The sequence below is a fragment of the Mycetomoellerius zeteki genome, unplaced genomic scaffold (assembly GCF_001594055.1).
Source record: "Mycetomoellerius zeteki isolate Tzet28-1 unplaced genomic scaffold, Tzet1.0 scaffold126, whole genome shotgun sequence".
Taxonomy (NCBI): Eukaryota; Metazoa; Arthropoda; class Insecta; order Hymenoptera; family Formicidae; genus Mycetomoellerius; species Mycetomoellerius zeteki.
Genome location: NW_017256190.1, coordinates 589,753 through 606,670, shown reverse-complemented (window position 1 = coordinate 606,670; position 16,918 = coordinate 589,753). Strand labels below are relative to the sequence as shown.

Here is a 16,918-nt window from a genome sequence, read left to right as displayed (position 1 = left end):
ATTTGCATATTACTAAAATGTTCGCGCACACAGTCATATGCGAGCAAATTGTTGGGATATTTTACTTGTTAAAGCTTATGCTGTGCTTAGATGCTATGCGACAAATGCATGTCATTTTTAATATATAACGATTTGCAAATCTCGTTTTTAGGTTAATAGTGTCATTACGCATCAATTTACGCAATGTCATGTAAATTCGCTCCGACGCAAAAATATCTCATTTAGCTCAAATCGGGAAGTGTTTTATTTATTCGTGAGTAGAATATTTGTTTGTGCGTCGGACATTTTTTTGCGAGTCATCAGAGAATGTATGGTTATTTTATTGATTGGAGAATGCTATTTGTCATGTGTAGATGGCTCTTTGTTGAACTTTGCTCGCGGGTTCCATCATGTTTCCACAACTGCGAGAAATAAAACCGTCCAACGCGAGACTAGAAGGGCTTAATTCGAACTCCGGTCATGGAAAGCATTAAAATTGAATTTGGTAGAATGGTAGTAGTTGGACGCAGTTAATGTAACCCGCTGATGCAGCAGGCATCCCATGAGTCGTGCGTTTCACATCGACCGCAAACTCTGTAATTAATTCAGAGAGTCGATTTTTCTTTAGCAGAAATTGTGTGTCCAAGTCTTTCTTCGAAATAATCGAATTTACTAGTTTCGCTTTTTTCGATATCAAATTTTCTTCTCTTCTTCTGAGAATAGTCAAAAGGAACTATACTTATATTATATAAGTGAAGTAATAGATTTCTTTAATGGTAATCAGCGCGGTACATTCGATGTGCAAATTGTTTATAAATTTTTTTAGTATCTCAAAGAAGACGTTACAATACAGAAGAACGTTTCGGTTAAACTTTGTATAGCCATTATCAGCAGGATAAAACATATAAATCCTATGGTACTTTCTACATTAATGTGTTTCATTAATGTGAACTCGTGCTGCGATTCACAAGTGAGATCGCCAGCTGCATCTTTTCAAGATTCAGAATTATCCCAAACTCTCGCATGGCTGGATATCGAGTGAATGCGGGTATTTCAAGATCGCAACAGGCGTATAAATCGCAAATGAAAATAAATTAATTTGTTGAGATGTCTATAGACTTAAAAATAATAAATAAAAAATTAATAGTAAGTCACATATTGAAATAACAAATGCAAAAAAAATAAATATGTATAATAAATAAATTAAGAGTCATTAGATAAAGTTAATAAATTAATAAAAATTTAATAAGTTTAATTTAATAGATTTAATAAATTTTATAAAGTTAAGGAGTTACATACACCTAGGTGCGTTAAAAAAAATGGATTATTCAATTTTTGCATTTTCTTATAATATGAAATCTTACGATTATTTTTCTAAAGTTTCAACTCGAAATATGCAAAAATAAAAAAGTTATAGCGTGTTAAAGAAATAGGCGTTATGCCGATCGGGCGTCGCAAGATTCGGGACTTCATTCGTTTTCTCATTTGCCTGCACATGTCAGTACGCGTTTCTTTATTCGAGATCTTTTGTCCTTTACCTACAAACATAATAATGAGAGCCTAAATAATTTGATTTGGAAGATTGGTATAACACGGTGGCTGCAGTAACAAAAATTGTACAAATTGCAGCTAACATTGTCATATGTTTGTATAATGAAGGTACATTGTCATTATTACAAATCATGCAAGTTATGGAGATTGCTGCAGAATCAAATGTGTACCAATATGCAGTAAAAACAGATGAGCACCGCATATAGCATAAGCGGAACGATCCCGCACAAAATATGACGAAGGAAGCAAGGATTTCGATAGGCTAACACAATCAAAAATTGACTGCTGCAACCAATTAAAAATGCTATGCCATATTTTAACATCTAATTTGCTGCAGCAATCTTTTTTTTCAGTGTAGGCAAGCCAAATTTGATTTAACAAGGATTAATGAGTCAATAGAAGATTTATTATACAGTCTTGGAATAGATGATTCCATGTAAGTCAAAAGAAATCATCTATTGCTTAAAAGTAAATTTAAAACTTTGAACGCGTTTCTCTCGAAACCGTGTTTTATTAAAAAAATTAAGAGTAAAATGGTAAAATAATAACTGTTAATAAATTAATAAGTTAATAAATTAAGAATAATAAAATGTGAAACGATAAAAGTATTATATTATATATGTAATTGTATAAAAGTATATGTATATTATATAATTTTGTATATGATAATCAAGTCCGGAAAATGGAAGTAAAGAGGAATTTTCGCTTCCCGAGTTCTTTCTGCAGACGATCTCGTGTATACTTTTAAAATGCTCGAGCTACATGTACACACAAACTGAAAATTGCAGTTGTGGATTGTGGATTGAGGATGGTAAAAAATCGTTTTACATAGCGTCTTTTTGTATCATTAGGGAATAAACTTGCCTCGAGACCGCAAGTTAACTCGCCATACACTATATCATTATATCTAAATAATTTTTCTCTCGTTTTCCTTTCGTACAATATCGTTCGCTTGGGAAATGCATTACGGATGCGACCGTAATATATTTTGCGATCCCGAGCTGCAAAGCCGCTGCTTCGTTGTATTTGATAATTCGATTTTCTCCGTCGGAAATGGAATCCTTGCTTCTCGTCGGATATGTCAACCGAAAAGGTGTCAAATGACGATCTTAAAGAAACAGGATATCGCCGTATAGTAATTTAAAAATCTTTGATTTTTTGCCTTTTTTATATATATTTTATATATAATATGATTATATCACAACCTGCTGATTGTTATTTAATATTGATACTTATTAATTTTATTCTTTCCTAATTAAATGTGGATATATAAAAACTATACGCGTGATAAAATATAAAAAAATATTATTCCTTCTTATAATTTCCAGAAAATCATTTGTTTTCGTAGTAACGACGAAAGTATACATATCTCGTATTTCAACGAAATAATACATTTGATTTGTTTATTTATTTGGAGTGGCAAATATATATGTAACAATAAAACAAACAATTTTGCGGTTGTTACAAAAGAAAATACCGTTTTATATTATACATATAAAATATTGAATGCGAGTGCAAGAATTTGTAATATGCGATATAAAATGTTATTTAGTATTATGAACGAATATGCAATTTCAAAAATGGATGTTATTTGCATCGTCATGAAATGCACTAGCATTCAATATCCAGCGATCGTGACACGATTCGATCGCGTTTGAGTAAGCTCGTCGATTTGCAAGCGGCGCTTGATGCACAATGTCGAACTGCAACGAATTGAAAACATTCGTGTCAGGAAACGTAAACTGCGTGGTTCCCTGACGTAAATGTTTATTACAAAGCTGTATTTAAAGCATGCAAACTATTCTATTTGAAGGATTCGACTTGAGATGCGCTCTGTTAAATGAAATGCGATAGGTATTTATTGAGGCGTCACTTCACAGTACTCTAGTAATCAGTCTTATTCCAGGCATTACCTCAGGTTTTATGCATTTTGCGCGTGCACGTGTATGTACATACGTGTAAGTAAAGAAGTAAGCAAAATTTTGATATTTTATATATATATTTTATATACAGGAATAGAGATAACGTTTATATATACATAATATGTTGCACAAGATATTTAGAAGACGTCTTTTAGACGTTTTATGTTTAAAAGATGTCTTTTAGATATCTTATGCAACATTGCATATTATCTGGCTTGATTTTTTTACTTACGAAATCTTGCTTTTAAATATTTCTTGTACTATTATATAAAAGTCATATAGAAAAGGTAAAAAATAAAACAGTATTAGAGCTAACTAAACGCTTGGAATTTCGGTGACTGGATAGAAACTTATTGAAATTTTCTTCGAATAATCTGTAATTAAAATTCTTTTTTCCAATATGAATTATTTCATGAGTTTAGGATTGAAAATTGTTTGGATTGTTACATTTCTGAATTCAAGATTCGAAAGGAAACCGAAACTAAGTGCCAATAGCGATTTTAAGATAAACGACATTACGTGCGATCTAAATGTTTTTAGTTCTCTTAACTTCGGTTTTATTTATTCCACTATCTGTGAAATAAATTTCTATCCCTCGAAATGTACTTTCGATGTTAATGTTGCAGATACACGTTTCTATCTTGGAAAATTTATGCGCATAAATCATATGTGATACGTTTTGGTGGCTGTATCTCGCTGCATTATGACGAATCAAATGGCATATGTCGATTATTGATCGGAAAATGATTGTTAGTTCGCCTGCGTGTGAAACGCGACACGTTAATAACTTAAAGTGGTTCTACAGTGAATCGAGTTACCATAGAAATGTTTAATTTTTTAATATAATGAAATTGAAGTACCGAACTTGACGTGTGCAAAATTCCAGGGTAGATTATTGATAAAATATGAGAGAGAAAAAATGTTGAAAATGTAACTTTTAACATATAATCTAGTGATAAAGGTCGGAAGTCTTATTTGACTAATTACATACAAACATTATCATAGATTTCTCTAAAAACTGAGATTATAATAGTTAAAGAAATTACGCGATTGTAATGGTATAAAAAAGTAATAGATCATCGCGGTCATTTTGGAAAGATATTTAATGTTGAAATGGTGAGATATCGAATTTTTACAAGAACAAATTGTATAGGAAATCAACTTCTTTTTATTTCATTACTTTTGCATACTAAATATCATTTATTTTATACTATTTCATTAAAATATACACGTATAAGAAGTTTTAATATTTTACCCCCAAATTATGCAGATACATTTGTAATTTTGGATGGGTCTTGGTGAGATACCACAAATTTTTGGCACTTTACTGTAGAACCACCTTAAGGTAAAGCTGTCAGGCTCTTAGTTCCCGTATATATCAAGCTAAAGCTGATGTTTCATTAAAGAGATCGTTTATCGTAGATAACTCCCATGTCGATAGATAGAACGAATAATTTCTGAAAACACAATTGCCGTTGATCTTTGTGGGTAGCGCCCTTCTTTGAATATATAGGGTACCTCTAGCACAAAGCTTCCTTTAGAACTTATGAATGCGACCTGCATTAAATTAACTGACAATTGGACATTTATGTCAAATTCATTCTCTTAAGTTTCCCCGATTCTCGAAAATTAAACAAAAGAAATTTTGCATTTTATGTATTTCTTTCAAAATTTTCTAATTAATTCTTTTTTTAATTTTTCAATCAGGAGACGCGGTAGTGTCTCCGGCCATGTTAAAAAAAAACTACTTCAAGATTAATGAAAATGAAATGAAAGACACTACAAGTCTCTTATCCCGAGCCACCAAAGTGCATTTTTCGGGGGTGTATAACTACTAAAATATAAAAAATTTTGATAATTATATAGGACATTTTTTCACATGTCTATTTTTTTATAGGCTTAATGTTTTTTTTATTTCCATAAGTTTATAATAAATATTTTAAATAATAAGATGGATTATCTTGTATATTGATAAATAAAATACGCTTGTCAATTTGTAACAGTTTATACGAACGTATTTCATTAAACAAGAACAAAGTATTGCACTCATTGCGGGCTGACAGTTTTTCTTTGCTTTTTTCAGCGACGACGAATCGCGCTAGGATGAAAACAAGGAAACTCAATTTGTGTGGATACTTGGACAGTAGCGGAATTAGTGGAAAGCTCCATGAAAGCTCGGTCGTGCGTAAAACTTAGAGTTGCCATGTGTCCTATTTCTCGTTGAGCAGTCCAACAATTCCGTGCATGTCTGTCATGTAACGACGTTTAAATGCCCTTTGGAAACAAAAAATCTAAATTTATATAGAAATGTGCAAAGAACGACAAACATAAATATAAAAATAAATCCTTTTACGCGCTTCCTTTCTCTCAATTAAATACGTACACACGTCTCCATGCATTGCTTTTAAAAATGATGGCAACTCTAGTAAGACATGAAGCCGCGTGGCAATAACATATGTTCAGGAGTAACGATATATAATTTCGATAAAAATGGTCCTCGATAATCTCACTGTGATGTCGGCCGTCGACGAGTTGGTGGACGACGTCCAGTCAAACAGCACCAACGTGACGGATTTTCCTGATTACGATATCAACGATTCCTTCAGTCACTTTGAATGGGCGGAATTGGCGCCTGTACTAGTCGTCTACACCTTGACGTTCTTTCTCGGATTAATCGGTAAGTTTAATGTTTTCATTCCTTTGTATATATATATATATAACATATATATATAAGTCAATAAATCAAATAAACACGTATAAAAACATGATTCTTAATAAAAAATATCAACACACATTTTACACAAAATCGATCGGTATATTGTAACCGAAGTTTATAGTATTTATTAAAATTATTAGAAGTTGACGAGAATGTTTTAAATAAATTGGACAATATGTGTGTGAAATATGTATAGATATATATTTTTCTATTTTAAAGAAGTAATAATGTTTTTACTTGTAAAAAAATAATGATTCTTAAAAATCTCAAAATAGATATATTGTATATTATAATTTTTTCTCTCTTAATTCTTATTGTTCTTTTACGTTAGATTTTTACATCATTATTTAAGTGCATTATCTTTAATCTTACACTAGAAAATTATATTTAATTTATTGACTTGTCTCTATAAAATCTATTTTACGTGACGATTTTCCTAATTAATCGACATAGTTAACTGACCATGTGAAGTAATTGTAAGTTCAACCGTGCTTTAACTGCTTGATGAATATTAATGTTACATGAATATTAATATGATATAGCTTCTTGCTACGTTTATTCAATATATAATGTAATTTAGGTGTATGTACACATGCAGAACTGTTGTACTGTATTATGAATTCTATAACTTTAACACAGCGAAAGTCGTTTACTTTCAAAACGTAGATTAATTTCTACTGTACAGTAGAGACTCCGAACAAGCCGAATTCGTTTAAATCTCTATTTCAACAAACTATTTTGAGAAACTTTCTAACAATTTATTTAATTTAACTTATCTCTAAAGTTTTCTCTGTGTTAATTAGTTTCAGAACATCAATAAATCAAATAATTCTAAACTATTGTTACTAATGATTCGTAAAAGAATCCAAATGAAATTTTACGATAACATTTAAGGCTAATTTGATCGTAATTAATTTAATAGCATTAAAATTTTGCAAAAAATTTTAATGAAGTACTACAAAATTTGTGCGAAATGTTATAAATACGTTTCAATGACGTATATATTACAATTTATATATATATATTTATTCTTTTGGAGTTGAACTGTTAAAATTAAAATATTAATTTTGTGAATTTAATAATAATTTTTGAACGTATTGAAAGTTTAATTGTCATGAAAGTTTAATTGTCAGTTATCGCTATTAAGTTAACTTATTATTGCGTCCTTATCAAATTGTTTTTACTCTGGAAAGAGAGCGAGGAGTATCCATATATATTTTCGTTTTAATCAATAAAAGAATCGCGAAAGAAACATTTATGTTGCAGAATCATTAATTACGCGATATATCTTGTAAAAAAGAAAACAATTGTTGAAACGTAAGACATAGCGCTTATATTAACAACAGAGAAACAGAAGATTTTACTCTCTCGCTCGTGATTTACTGTATGAACAACAACGTAACATACTATGCTTTACATTAAATCGCACTCGTAGTTGCGGTGAGAATTACAGAGTAGTTGCCTTATTTTTCATCGTGGAGTATATCACGAAAGAAAAAAAAAATCATCGCATGTTGCTGGTGAGACATTCCAGTTCCGCAAAATCGCTAATTGGATGGTAAATAGAAGCGAAGTAATATTCGTAATTCGTCTTAAACAGGCGAATTAGACACGGTGTAGTGAATAGAGTATTTGCGAACGACAAATCTTGTTTCTCCTATGGAAACCGCAGCAAACGTCGTTTTGCAAAGTGCAGCAGAGCCTAATATGCTCTTAATTACACGGCGTCGTGTTATCGTACAAGTTACCAGTATAATACAAGTCATTTCGAGTACAAATGGTTGTAGGGATCTTGAATCACCCTTCATTAATTCGCACGACCGAACGCAGTTTCCTGTATTTCTCGATTTCCCAAAACGCGGCAATTGTTTCGTTTGACGTATGGCTATTAATAATTGTTAACAACATTTGGGATTTGAAGTGTGGGATTTGAAGCCGGAATTCACGAAACGCGGTCAATTGGCAAACGATGCTTCGATTTTCGGTAATTATGTTATAATTTGGAAACAAGAAGAGAGACAGATTTTGACAATGACGAAATTTTTCTCAACGTAATCAGTTAATCATAACATTAACATTTTTCTTCACTAAACAGATCGTTATAAAATAATGCACTCGGGGTGCAAATATATAAATATTTTTTTGACGCGATATAAGATAAAGCTTGTTATATAATAATATATATGCATAAAATCGATCCCGGAAAATAATCTATTTAAACTCGATTATTTCCCATAGTAATTAACTTTCACAATATCACCATCGACTTTGCAATTATCTGCAAGAGATAATTACAAAATAATGCTCATCTGCGATATTAAATCTATCGGCAACTGTAAATTATTGAACGCAATCGCAATATTACTTGATTCTACATTATCCAGCAAAAATTGTTAAGAACTTGAGTTCTTTAATTTCATTTTAAAATATTCCAAAGGTCTTCTCCCTCGAAAGTTCTTCTTAGAACCTTTAAAAGAAATATTGTTGGTTCTTTACGGTCAAGGAATTGTAATTTCTTTCAGGAAACGTCATTATCATTGCTTCAACTCTTTGTCGACTCAGACCATTACCGGCGACACCAACGAACGTTTTTCTGGGTGGTCTGGCTACAGCTGATCTTCTGTTAATCACATTCTGCATACCCGTGAAAGTAAGTAATATAGATATACATGTATACTTTTTAACTCTAGCTATACACACTGGAGTAGTTCTAGAAACCCCAATGCAATTTGCTAAATTGAGATTTTTTCGTGTTTATGAACTTTTCTTTTTCTTTGAACCTACATATCTCGAAGCTCTTTAATTCTATCGATTTTTATCACGTCATGGATGTTATTCCTCAATCAATTCTCCATCGATTGAAAAAAAAAATTAATTGAAATATATCCATTTTTACGGAAGTTATGGTAACAAATATAGCTACACTGTTAAAAATTTCATATTAGTTTGAATTAATTGAAATTTAATATTAATTTACACATTTTGAACTTAATTTCATGACATTACATTAAATTTAATGTATTTATAATATATTAAATATATAGTGTATTTATAATACTGAAAGGTACATTTGTTTGTGTACATGTACATGAAATTTAATGTATTTTTTTCATGAAAATTTATGAAATTTAATGTACACGTTCATTATATTTAAGTAACTACTGTAATTTAATTTTCAGTTAAATCATTCATTATTTTTAATTTCGTACCTAACCATGAGCTTCATTCACATGCAAAGGAAGCTCGTGGTCATATTTCTAACAGTGTAGGGTTAAATCGAATTCAGATCAAGTGAGCGAACAGGAACGAACGCGAGCGAACGATCTGCTTCTATAAATACAAACCGTATTATCAGAGGTGGACATTAAATCTTGTTTTCATTCACGTTTGTTCACGCTTTCTTGCTCGATCAGATTCATCAAGATGATGAGTACATACAATTTTCGTATACATATAATCGCTCGTAATGACTTATTTGCATCTCGTATTCTTGTCTACATTGATTTATCGTTGAAGTCTCGTTTATGTCAGCGACTAGTTTACTGTCAGGTATTATTTATCTTTAGTTTTTTAGTTACTACCTGTGTACTTTTCGTTTACTGTTGTTTTGTATCTGTACGGGATGTACAGAAAAAAAAACCGCAATTGCATTTTACAGTATTTTAATAAAAAGTATTAAAGTTCAGAGATAATTAAATTCTATAACGACAAAATGTCAAGATATATATAATAGTTTTCGAGTTAAGACAGTAATTACACTGTCGATCACATTTTTTTTCGTTATTGAATTTCGTAACGCAGATGATAATAATTTTATTTTCGCTGATTTTTTTATATTTATATTTATATTTCTTATATTTTTAAATATTATATGTTTAAATATTATACAAATATTGAGTATTCACTAATAGCAAATTTTAATTTTAAATATATAATCTCTCTTTATATATATTGAAAATTTAAATAGTTACGCTTAATTACACACTATTTTCCCAGAGCAATTCAATTTTTTAATTTAGTTTGTTAGAACTTAGAATCACAATTCTTAGTTTATTAAAATGTACAAATTCCTCTCGAAACATAAGCATTTAGAAACAGAAATAATAATAAAAAATTCCTACATATCTCGAAGCTCTTTAATTCTATCGATTTTTATCACGTCATGGATGTTATTCCTCAATCAATTCTCCATCGATTGAAAAAAAAAATTAATTGAAATATATCCATTTTTACGGAAGTTATGGTAACAAATATAGCTACACTGTTAAAAATTTCATATTAGTTTGAATTAATTGAAATTTAATATTAATTTACACATTTTGAACTTAATTTCATGACATTACATTAAATTTAATGTATTTATAATATATTAAATATATAGTGTATTTATAATACTGAAAGGTACATTTGTTTGTGTACATGTACATGAAATTTAATGTATTTTTTTCATGAAAATTTATGAAATTTAATGTACACGTTCATTATATTTAAGTAACTACTGTAATTTAATTTTCAGTTAAATCATTCATTATTTTTAATTTCGTACCTAACCATGAGCTTCATTCACATGCAAAGGAAGCTCGTGGTCATATTTCTAACAGTGTAGGGTTAAATCGAATTCAGATCAAGTGAGCGAACAGGAACGAACGCGAGCGAACGATCTGCTTCTATAAATACAAACCGTATTATCAGAGGTGGACATTAAATCTTGTTTTCATTCACGTTTGTTCACGCTTTCTTGCTCGATCAGATTCATCAAGATGATGAGTACATACAATTTTCGTATACATATAATCGCTCGTAATGACTTATTTGCATCTCGTATTCTTGTCTACATTGATTTATCGTTGAAGTCTCGTTTATGTCAGCGACTAGTTTACTGTCAGGTATTATTTATCTTTAGTTTTTTAGTTACTACCTGTGTACTTTTCGTTTACTGTTGTTTTGTATCTGTACGGGATGTACAGAAAAAAAAACCGCAATTGCATTTTACAGTATTTTAATAAAAAGTATTAAAGTTCAGAGATAATTAAATTCTATAACGACAAAATGTCAAGATATATATAATAGTTTTCGAGTTAAGACAGTAATTACACTGTCGATCACATTTTTTTTCGTTATTGAATTTCGTAACGCAGATGATAATAATTTTATTATCGCTGATTTTTTTATATTTATATTTATATTTCTTATATTTTTAAATATTATATGTTTAAATATTATACAAATATTGAGTATTCACTAATAGCAAATTTTAATTTTAAATATATAATATATCTTTATATATATTGAAAATTTAAATAGTTACGCTTAATTACACACTATTTTCCCAGAGCAATTCAATTTTTTAATTTAGTTTGTTAGAACTTAGAATCACAATTCTTAGTTTATTAAAATGTACAAATTCCTCTCGAAACATAAGCATTTAGAAACAGAAATAATAATAAAAAATTAATTTACGTAAAATACTTATTATTATTAAAACAAAAGTAAATTGTATTCTTCAAACAAATAAGATTTAATATTTTAATATTTCAATATAAGTGGCATAATTAATCAACCATCTATAAATTCTCAATAAAGAAAAGACTGGATAATATATTACGTATTACGTATAACGTGTAATCGATATTTGTTATTAATAATGTATTAAATTATATATTATATGTAACAAACAAAACGTAAATCGACAATAATCCCTTCGTCTAGTCTGAAACGTGTGAATGAGAGGGATATTTGGTGCACACGAAATATTCCATAATACTCTGAATATTTTACAGAATTCGATATATTGAATATTTTATGGAAATATTTAAATTAAAGCAAAGTTTGTCCCTTAACGGTGTACATCAGCGATGCATAAACAAAACTGGAATGCCGTAAGCGTAACACGCACCCATCCCGCGTTGCGTAGTACGTACACAAGGTCGGCGCGCTATCATTCAACACTAGATAGACACTAGAGCGCGAGCTGCTCCGCGTATCTTTCACTGCTCGTCGAAACTACATCGCGATAAATACTGAAGGGCCTATTCTGTAACTATTAATAACTGCAACTGTAATGTTACAATGTCGTCGCGCAGATATCGTACATGGTAAAAAAGCTGCGCAACGACACTGTAACGCTACAGTTACAGTCATTAAGAGTTATAGAATAGGCCCCTAATACCTAATGCCTAATTCACACTGGACGCAGCAAGCGTCAAGCAGCGGAGCAGCAACCAACCAGCAAGGCGATATTGTTTACGCCACTGTAAATATCGCCTCACTGATTGGTTGCTGCGTCCAGTGTGAATTGCAAAGGTTGAAGGTTTGTTCGCGTCGCATGCTCCAACATGTTCCAATATGCTCCTACCATAGCTCTTACTCACTCCAACGCTATTTTAATATTGTGATTTGGATTCTTCCAAATCTCACAATATTAAAATTCGTTTTATCAAATCACAATAATAAAATTCGCGAAATTGTTTGATGTACACGAATTGAGAACGCGGAATAATATGCGAATCGCTTTCCACGTAATTCGAGCAACAGAGGGCTGCGCAATATGTTGACCGTTTACGAATAATTAATCGGGAATGAGTAGAAAATAACGTTCCATATCATTCACAGATAATATTTTATAGAAAATATCTCGTAATAATCGGTTGGGCATTTGTGCGACACGCAAATACCTTTATTGAAAGTAGCTTGATATTTTATATAAAATATCATTTTATATAAAATACAAGAGCCGCATATTTTATTCATACTTTGATGATTTGCTAGACAATCATGATTGTCGAATGGATCGTAGAGTTTCGCGACCATACATTTCTTGCGTCCTCGACAAGAACGGATGTTTTACATATTTTACATGAATTACGTGGACAAAAATTTATTGACGTGATATTCACGTAAATATAACATTGTGACTTCGTTGTCAAATAAATTTTCCTTAAAATTTCAATATAAATTCTACTTAGACACTTTTATATATTTTTGAATACTGCATAGACACTTATAGATTTTAATACATATAATCTACATAAAATTACTGATAAAATTTAACTGGGATAAAACTAGAAGATAATATAATATGGAATTTATGTGAATAAATTCACATTGATTTTCACTCGATGCAATTTAAATTGAAATTTTAATATTTTGATGACATGTTGACTCATGACACGTTATATTTATATATATATTGTTTCAATGAATTTTTGTTCACGTAAAGTGGATTTAATGTAGACATGACGAACTTGTTCTCGGGATAGTCTTGCATTGGAAAGTAATTAAATGTGTCGCATGCAGTCATAACGGGAGTGAGAAGTATCTCGGGCGATATTTGTATTTTAATAATCACTATAATCAGTATGTGATCGTAATCAATCACGTTTCTGTGAATGAGTATTAATGTGAGAAGAGAGAAGAGAAGAGAAGAAAGTGTGGTGAATAAATCTGAGAGGAGGAGGCGGCCTAAGAGGCATCGGGCAGCGACGGAGCAACCACGAGGTAAGTAATATTTATTAATATATAATAGTAATAACGAATTCGACGCACTCACAAAGAACTTGTCCCAAGGAACTGTCCGGAAAATCTGAGATTGGGTCGATATAAAAAAATACATATCTCTAGATTTTTGTGTTTAATAACATATTTCAAAAAAGAATCGATTCTGTTCCGGACAGTTGTGATAGGTCCCTTGTCAATGCGCATTAAAGCCGTCGTACACAAATTGACATAAAGATGTGCGTTTAATATGAATATATATAAAAAACCGTTTAAACCGTGAAATTTCCAATATACTTCATTGTGTTGTTAAATAAAATACGTATTTTATAATTCGAAATATTTATACATTTTACTTTTATACTCAGATTAAAATTAACAGTGTACAACGGTTTTAATATACATTCCAATATGTCCCAACGAATTTGCGAAGTTTTAACTTTAAATAAAAATTTGTCTTTTTCGTTTGTATGTTGAACTTGCCAATTATTTGTTATTTGCGCAAATAACTTATTTGGATCATTTATTTTGATATTTTATATATGAGCTAGAAAAAAAAACTTTTATTTGTAGAATTTTATAGAAGTTTATACTTTTTTGAATTGTAGAAAGAAGAAAGATTATGCTAAGAAGTTAATTGGTTTATAAATTATATATTTATTAAAAATAAAAGATTTGTGCGCACAATACTTCTTTGAAATTTTATTTTGGTCATTATTGTAATCCGGATATATTTATATTTTATAGATCAACGTAGTGTTATAACTTCGCTGCGTTTCATCTTTGGTAAGTGCTTCTTTTATATTAATTTGAGGTAATAGATCTGTGAATATTACTGATAAAAATAGCATTTCTCGTTGCCTTGAAACGGATGGGCTTGTATAGATTATATCAAATATTTTAAATCCCGGATAAGATAACTATAATTATTTATATCCAAAATTCTTAGGATAAGATTTTCTAGAAACGCAAAACATCATGAAGATGTACATATTTTAATAATTTTATATACGTAATTTTATGAGTTTATATACATATATGCATATCACATAAATAAAAGAAGAATTGAAAATATTTTAGTCGCACGTAATTTATAATGACACATTACAATTAATCAATTTATTAAATAAGAAACCTTTTCAATAATAACGTATAATAAATCAACCTAACTCCTTTTCAATAAAAAAACGAATGAGTGTTAACGTTATTTATTCTTACTGTGTTTAATCTTTCCCAGCATATCTACTTACATTTTTATTTATAATTTAATTTTGTATTATTTGAAATAAAAAGCAAAGAAAAACCATCAGATTTAAATATTTCATTACGAAATAAAAGAAATTTTTATAACTCGAAGGCTTTTGAGATCTCGACATTTACATATATATCGGAATTTTGAACTTTAAATAATTTATAGAATATGCAATTATTTATGTTGGTTCGTCCTTTATAATTCCAAAATAAGTAATACAGTTTCTTAAACATTAATATATATTTTATATTAATACAGCAGAACAATAAATTGATCGTTTTTTAATTATACTATATATAATCTTTTCTCAAAATTGCACGATAAACCTTACAAATAATATTTATACTAGAAAGAGACTGTGTAACGAATATCATTATATTATATTATAGCTGTAATAAATGAATAAAGACGCTGATGTGAAAATGTAACTCGATGAGATTAAACTTTGTTCAAACAATTTCGATAAAATTAATTAAGTAGAACCGACATGCTAATGAGCAGTTATTGCCATATATCTTCCCGCATCAGCAGCAACAAATTATTATAGTGGTCTAATGCATTATACGGTCACTGCATCGTACTAATATTTAATGCAAAACCGTATCGACGGCAGATAATAATATGGCAGATTTTTTATTGTTTAATCATTTTATAAACGTAACGAATAAAATAACTGCAGATTCATTGTTATATTAGCTATCGCTATTGTTATTAATATATGCGCGGAATTGGTTTTTGTAACTTTACTAATTTCCCCTGTATTGGCATAGAATAATTTACATTGCTTACTTTGAGTAAAATTAACGATATAATTTAAATTACAAAGCAGAAAATATGTATAATAACGAATACTAAAGTCGAATGCTGTATAACTTTTGATAAGCACATTTAATAAATATTAAAAGTTATTCTTTATCGAATAACGAAAAAATTTTCTCGCTCGCTGTTTCAAGCAAAAATGAAAAAGTATTTTATGAAAATGCTTTACAATATTTGTTGCTTATAAAAGTTGATTCTCAATACCGAATGTAAAATTGTACTATCTTGCACATTTTTTATTCTTGGTTATAAAAACATAATTGTTTCGGTCATTGTTTAATAAAGGTAGCTAGATAGTTAAAATTCGACTTTATGTCGTTTTGCATTTTATGACTTTACTTATAGTGTCTTTGTTTTTTCGAAGACTGTCATTTCTTGCATTTTGCAAATTAGAGATTCGTAGATTCCTACGTATTTTTGTCCCAAATAAAAATAGAAACGAATCCTATCGAATTCCAAAATTATGTAGTCACTCGAAGAACGGCTCTGCAGCGTATACATGGAAGCACTTGACGCATCGCTATTTGTTTATCTTACGCCGTGCTCTCGCGTTTTCCTTTTTACTCTTTATAAGCTTCCCGTCTTTGATCCTCGTCGCCCACTAACTTGCCGATCTTATCTACCAAGTTCAATGAAACTGTGATGAACAGGCCGCGATTTTGCGCTCGTGCACGTAATCATCTTCGATAATATAATCTGTGCACGCGCGTGTAAAGAGAGGAAATATGATATACGAGAGAAGAGATTATAGCTAGGATACTTCTATTTTTAAACTTTTCCAAGAAAGCAGAGCGAATTTAAATAGGCGATTTGTACAGAAAAATTGGTTGGTTTTAGTTAACTCTTCATCTGCAATCGGATTTTTTTTTTGCACACAAGCAGAATCTCTCTTTCACTCTCAAATTTCCTCTTGTTTAAATTTTAATTTTTATTAAATATTGAGTTAAAAACTATTGGTAATGTAATATAGAGATGTTAAAAAGTAATCTGAATTTTTCCACATTTTTTCAAAGTCTAGAACAATGAAAAAGCTCAAGCTTGAGCTGAACAAAAAGGTCCAGATTGTATAAAACGAAGAGAGTAAAAACATGATTACAGATAAAAGATTAATTGTTTAGAAAAATGAAGCGAAAATGAAATTTTTACTTTTATTGTATATGCATATCGTTTAGCTAATAAAGAAAA

General features: G+C 30.0%; 1 protein-coding gene across 4 annotated transcripts in view; it reads left to right on the top strand.

Annotated features, from left to right (window-relative positions):
* The window catches only part of LOC108731415 (pyroglutamylated RFamide peptide receptor), an 86,778-nt gene that overhangs the window by 12,006 nt on the left and 57,854 nt on the right, over positions 1–16,918 (top strand). For all 4 annotated transcript variants that reach the window (XR_001937020.1, XM_018461748.1, XM_018461746.1 and 1 more), the window contains exons 2-3: positions 5,536–6,129; positions 8,691–8,818. Coding sequence is in view for 3 of the 4 variants with exons in the window: in XM_018461748.1 (XP_018317250.1) it covers positions 5,943–6,129; positions 8,691–8,818 (315 nt within the window). In the remaining variant the exon portion in view is untranslated. The remainder of the gene's footprint in view (positions 1–5,535; positions 6,130–8,690; positions 8,819–16,918) is intronic.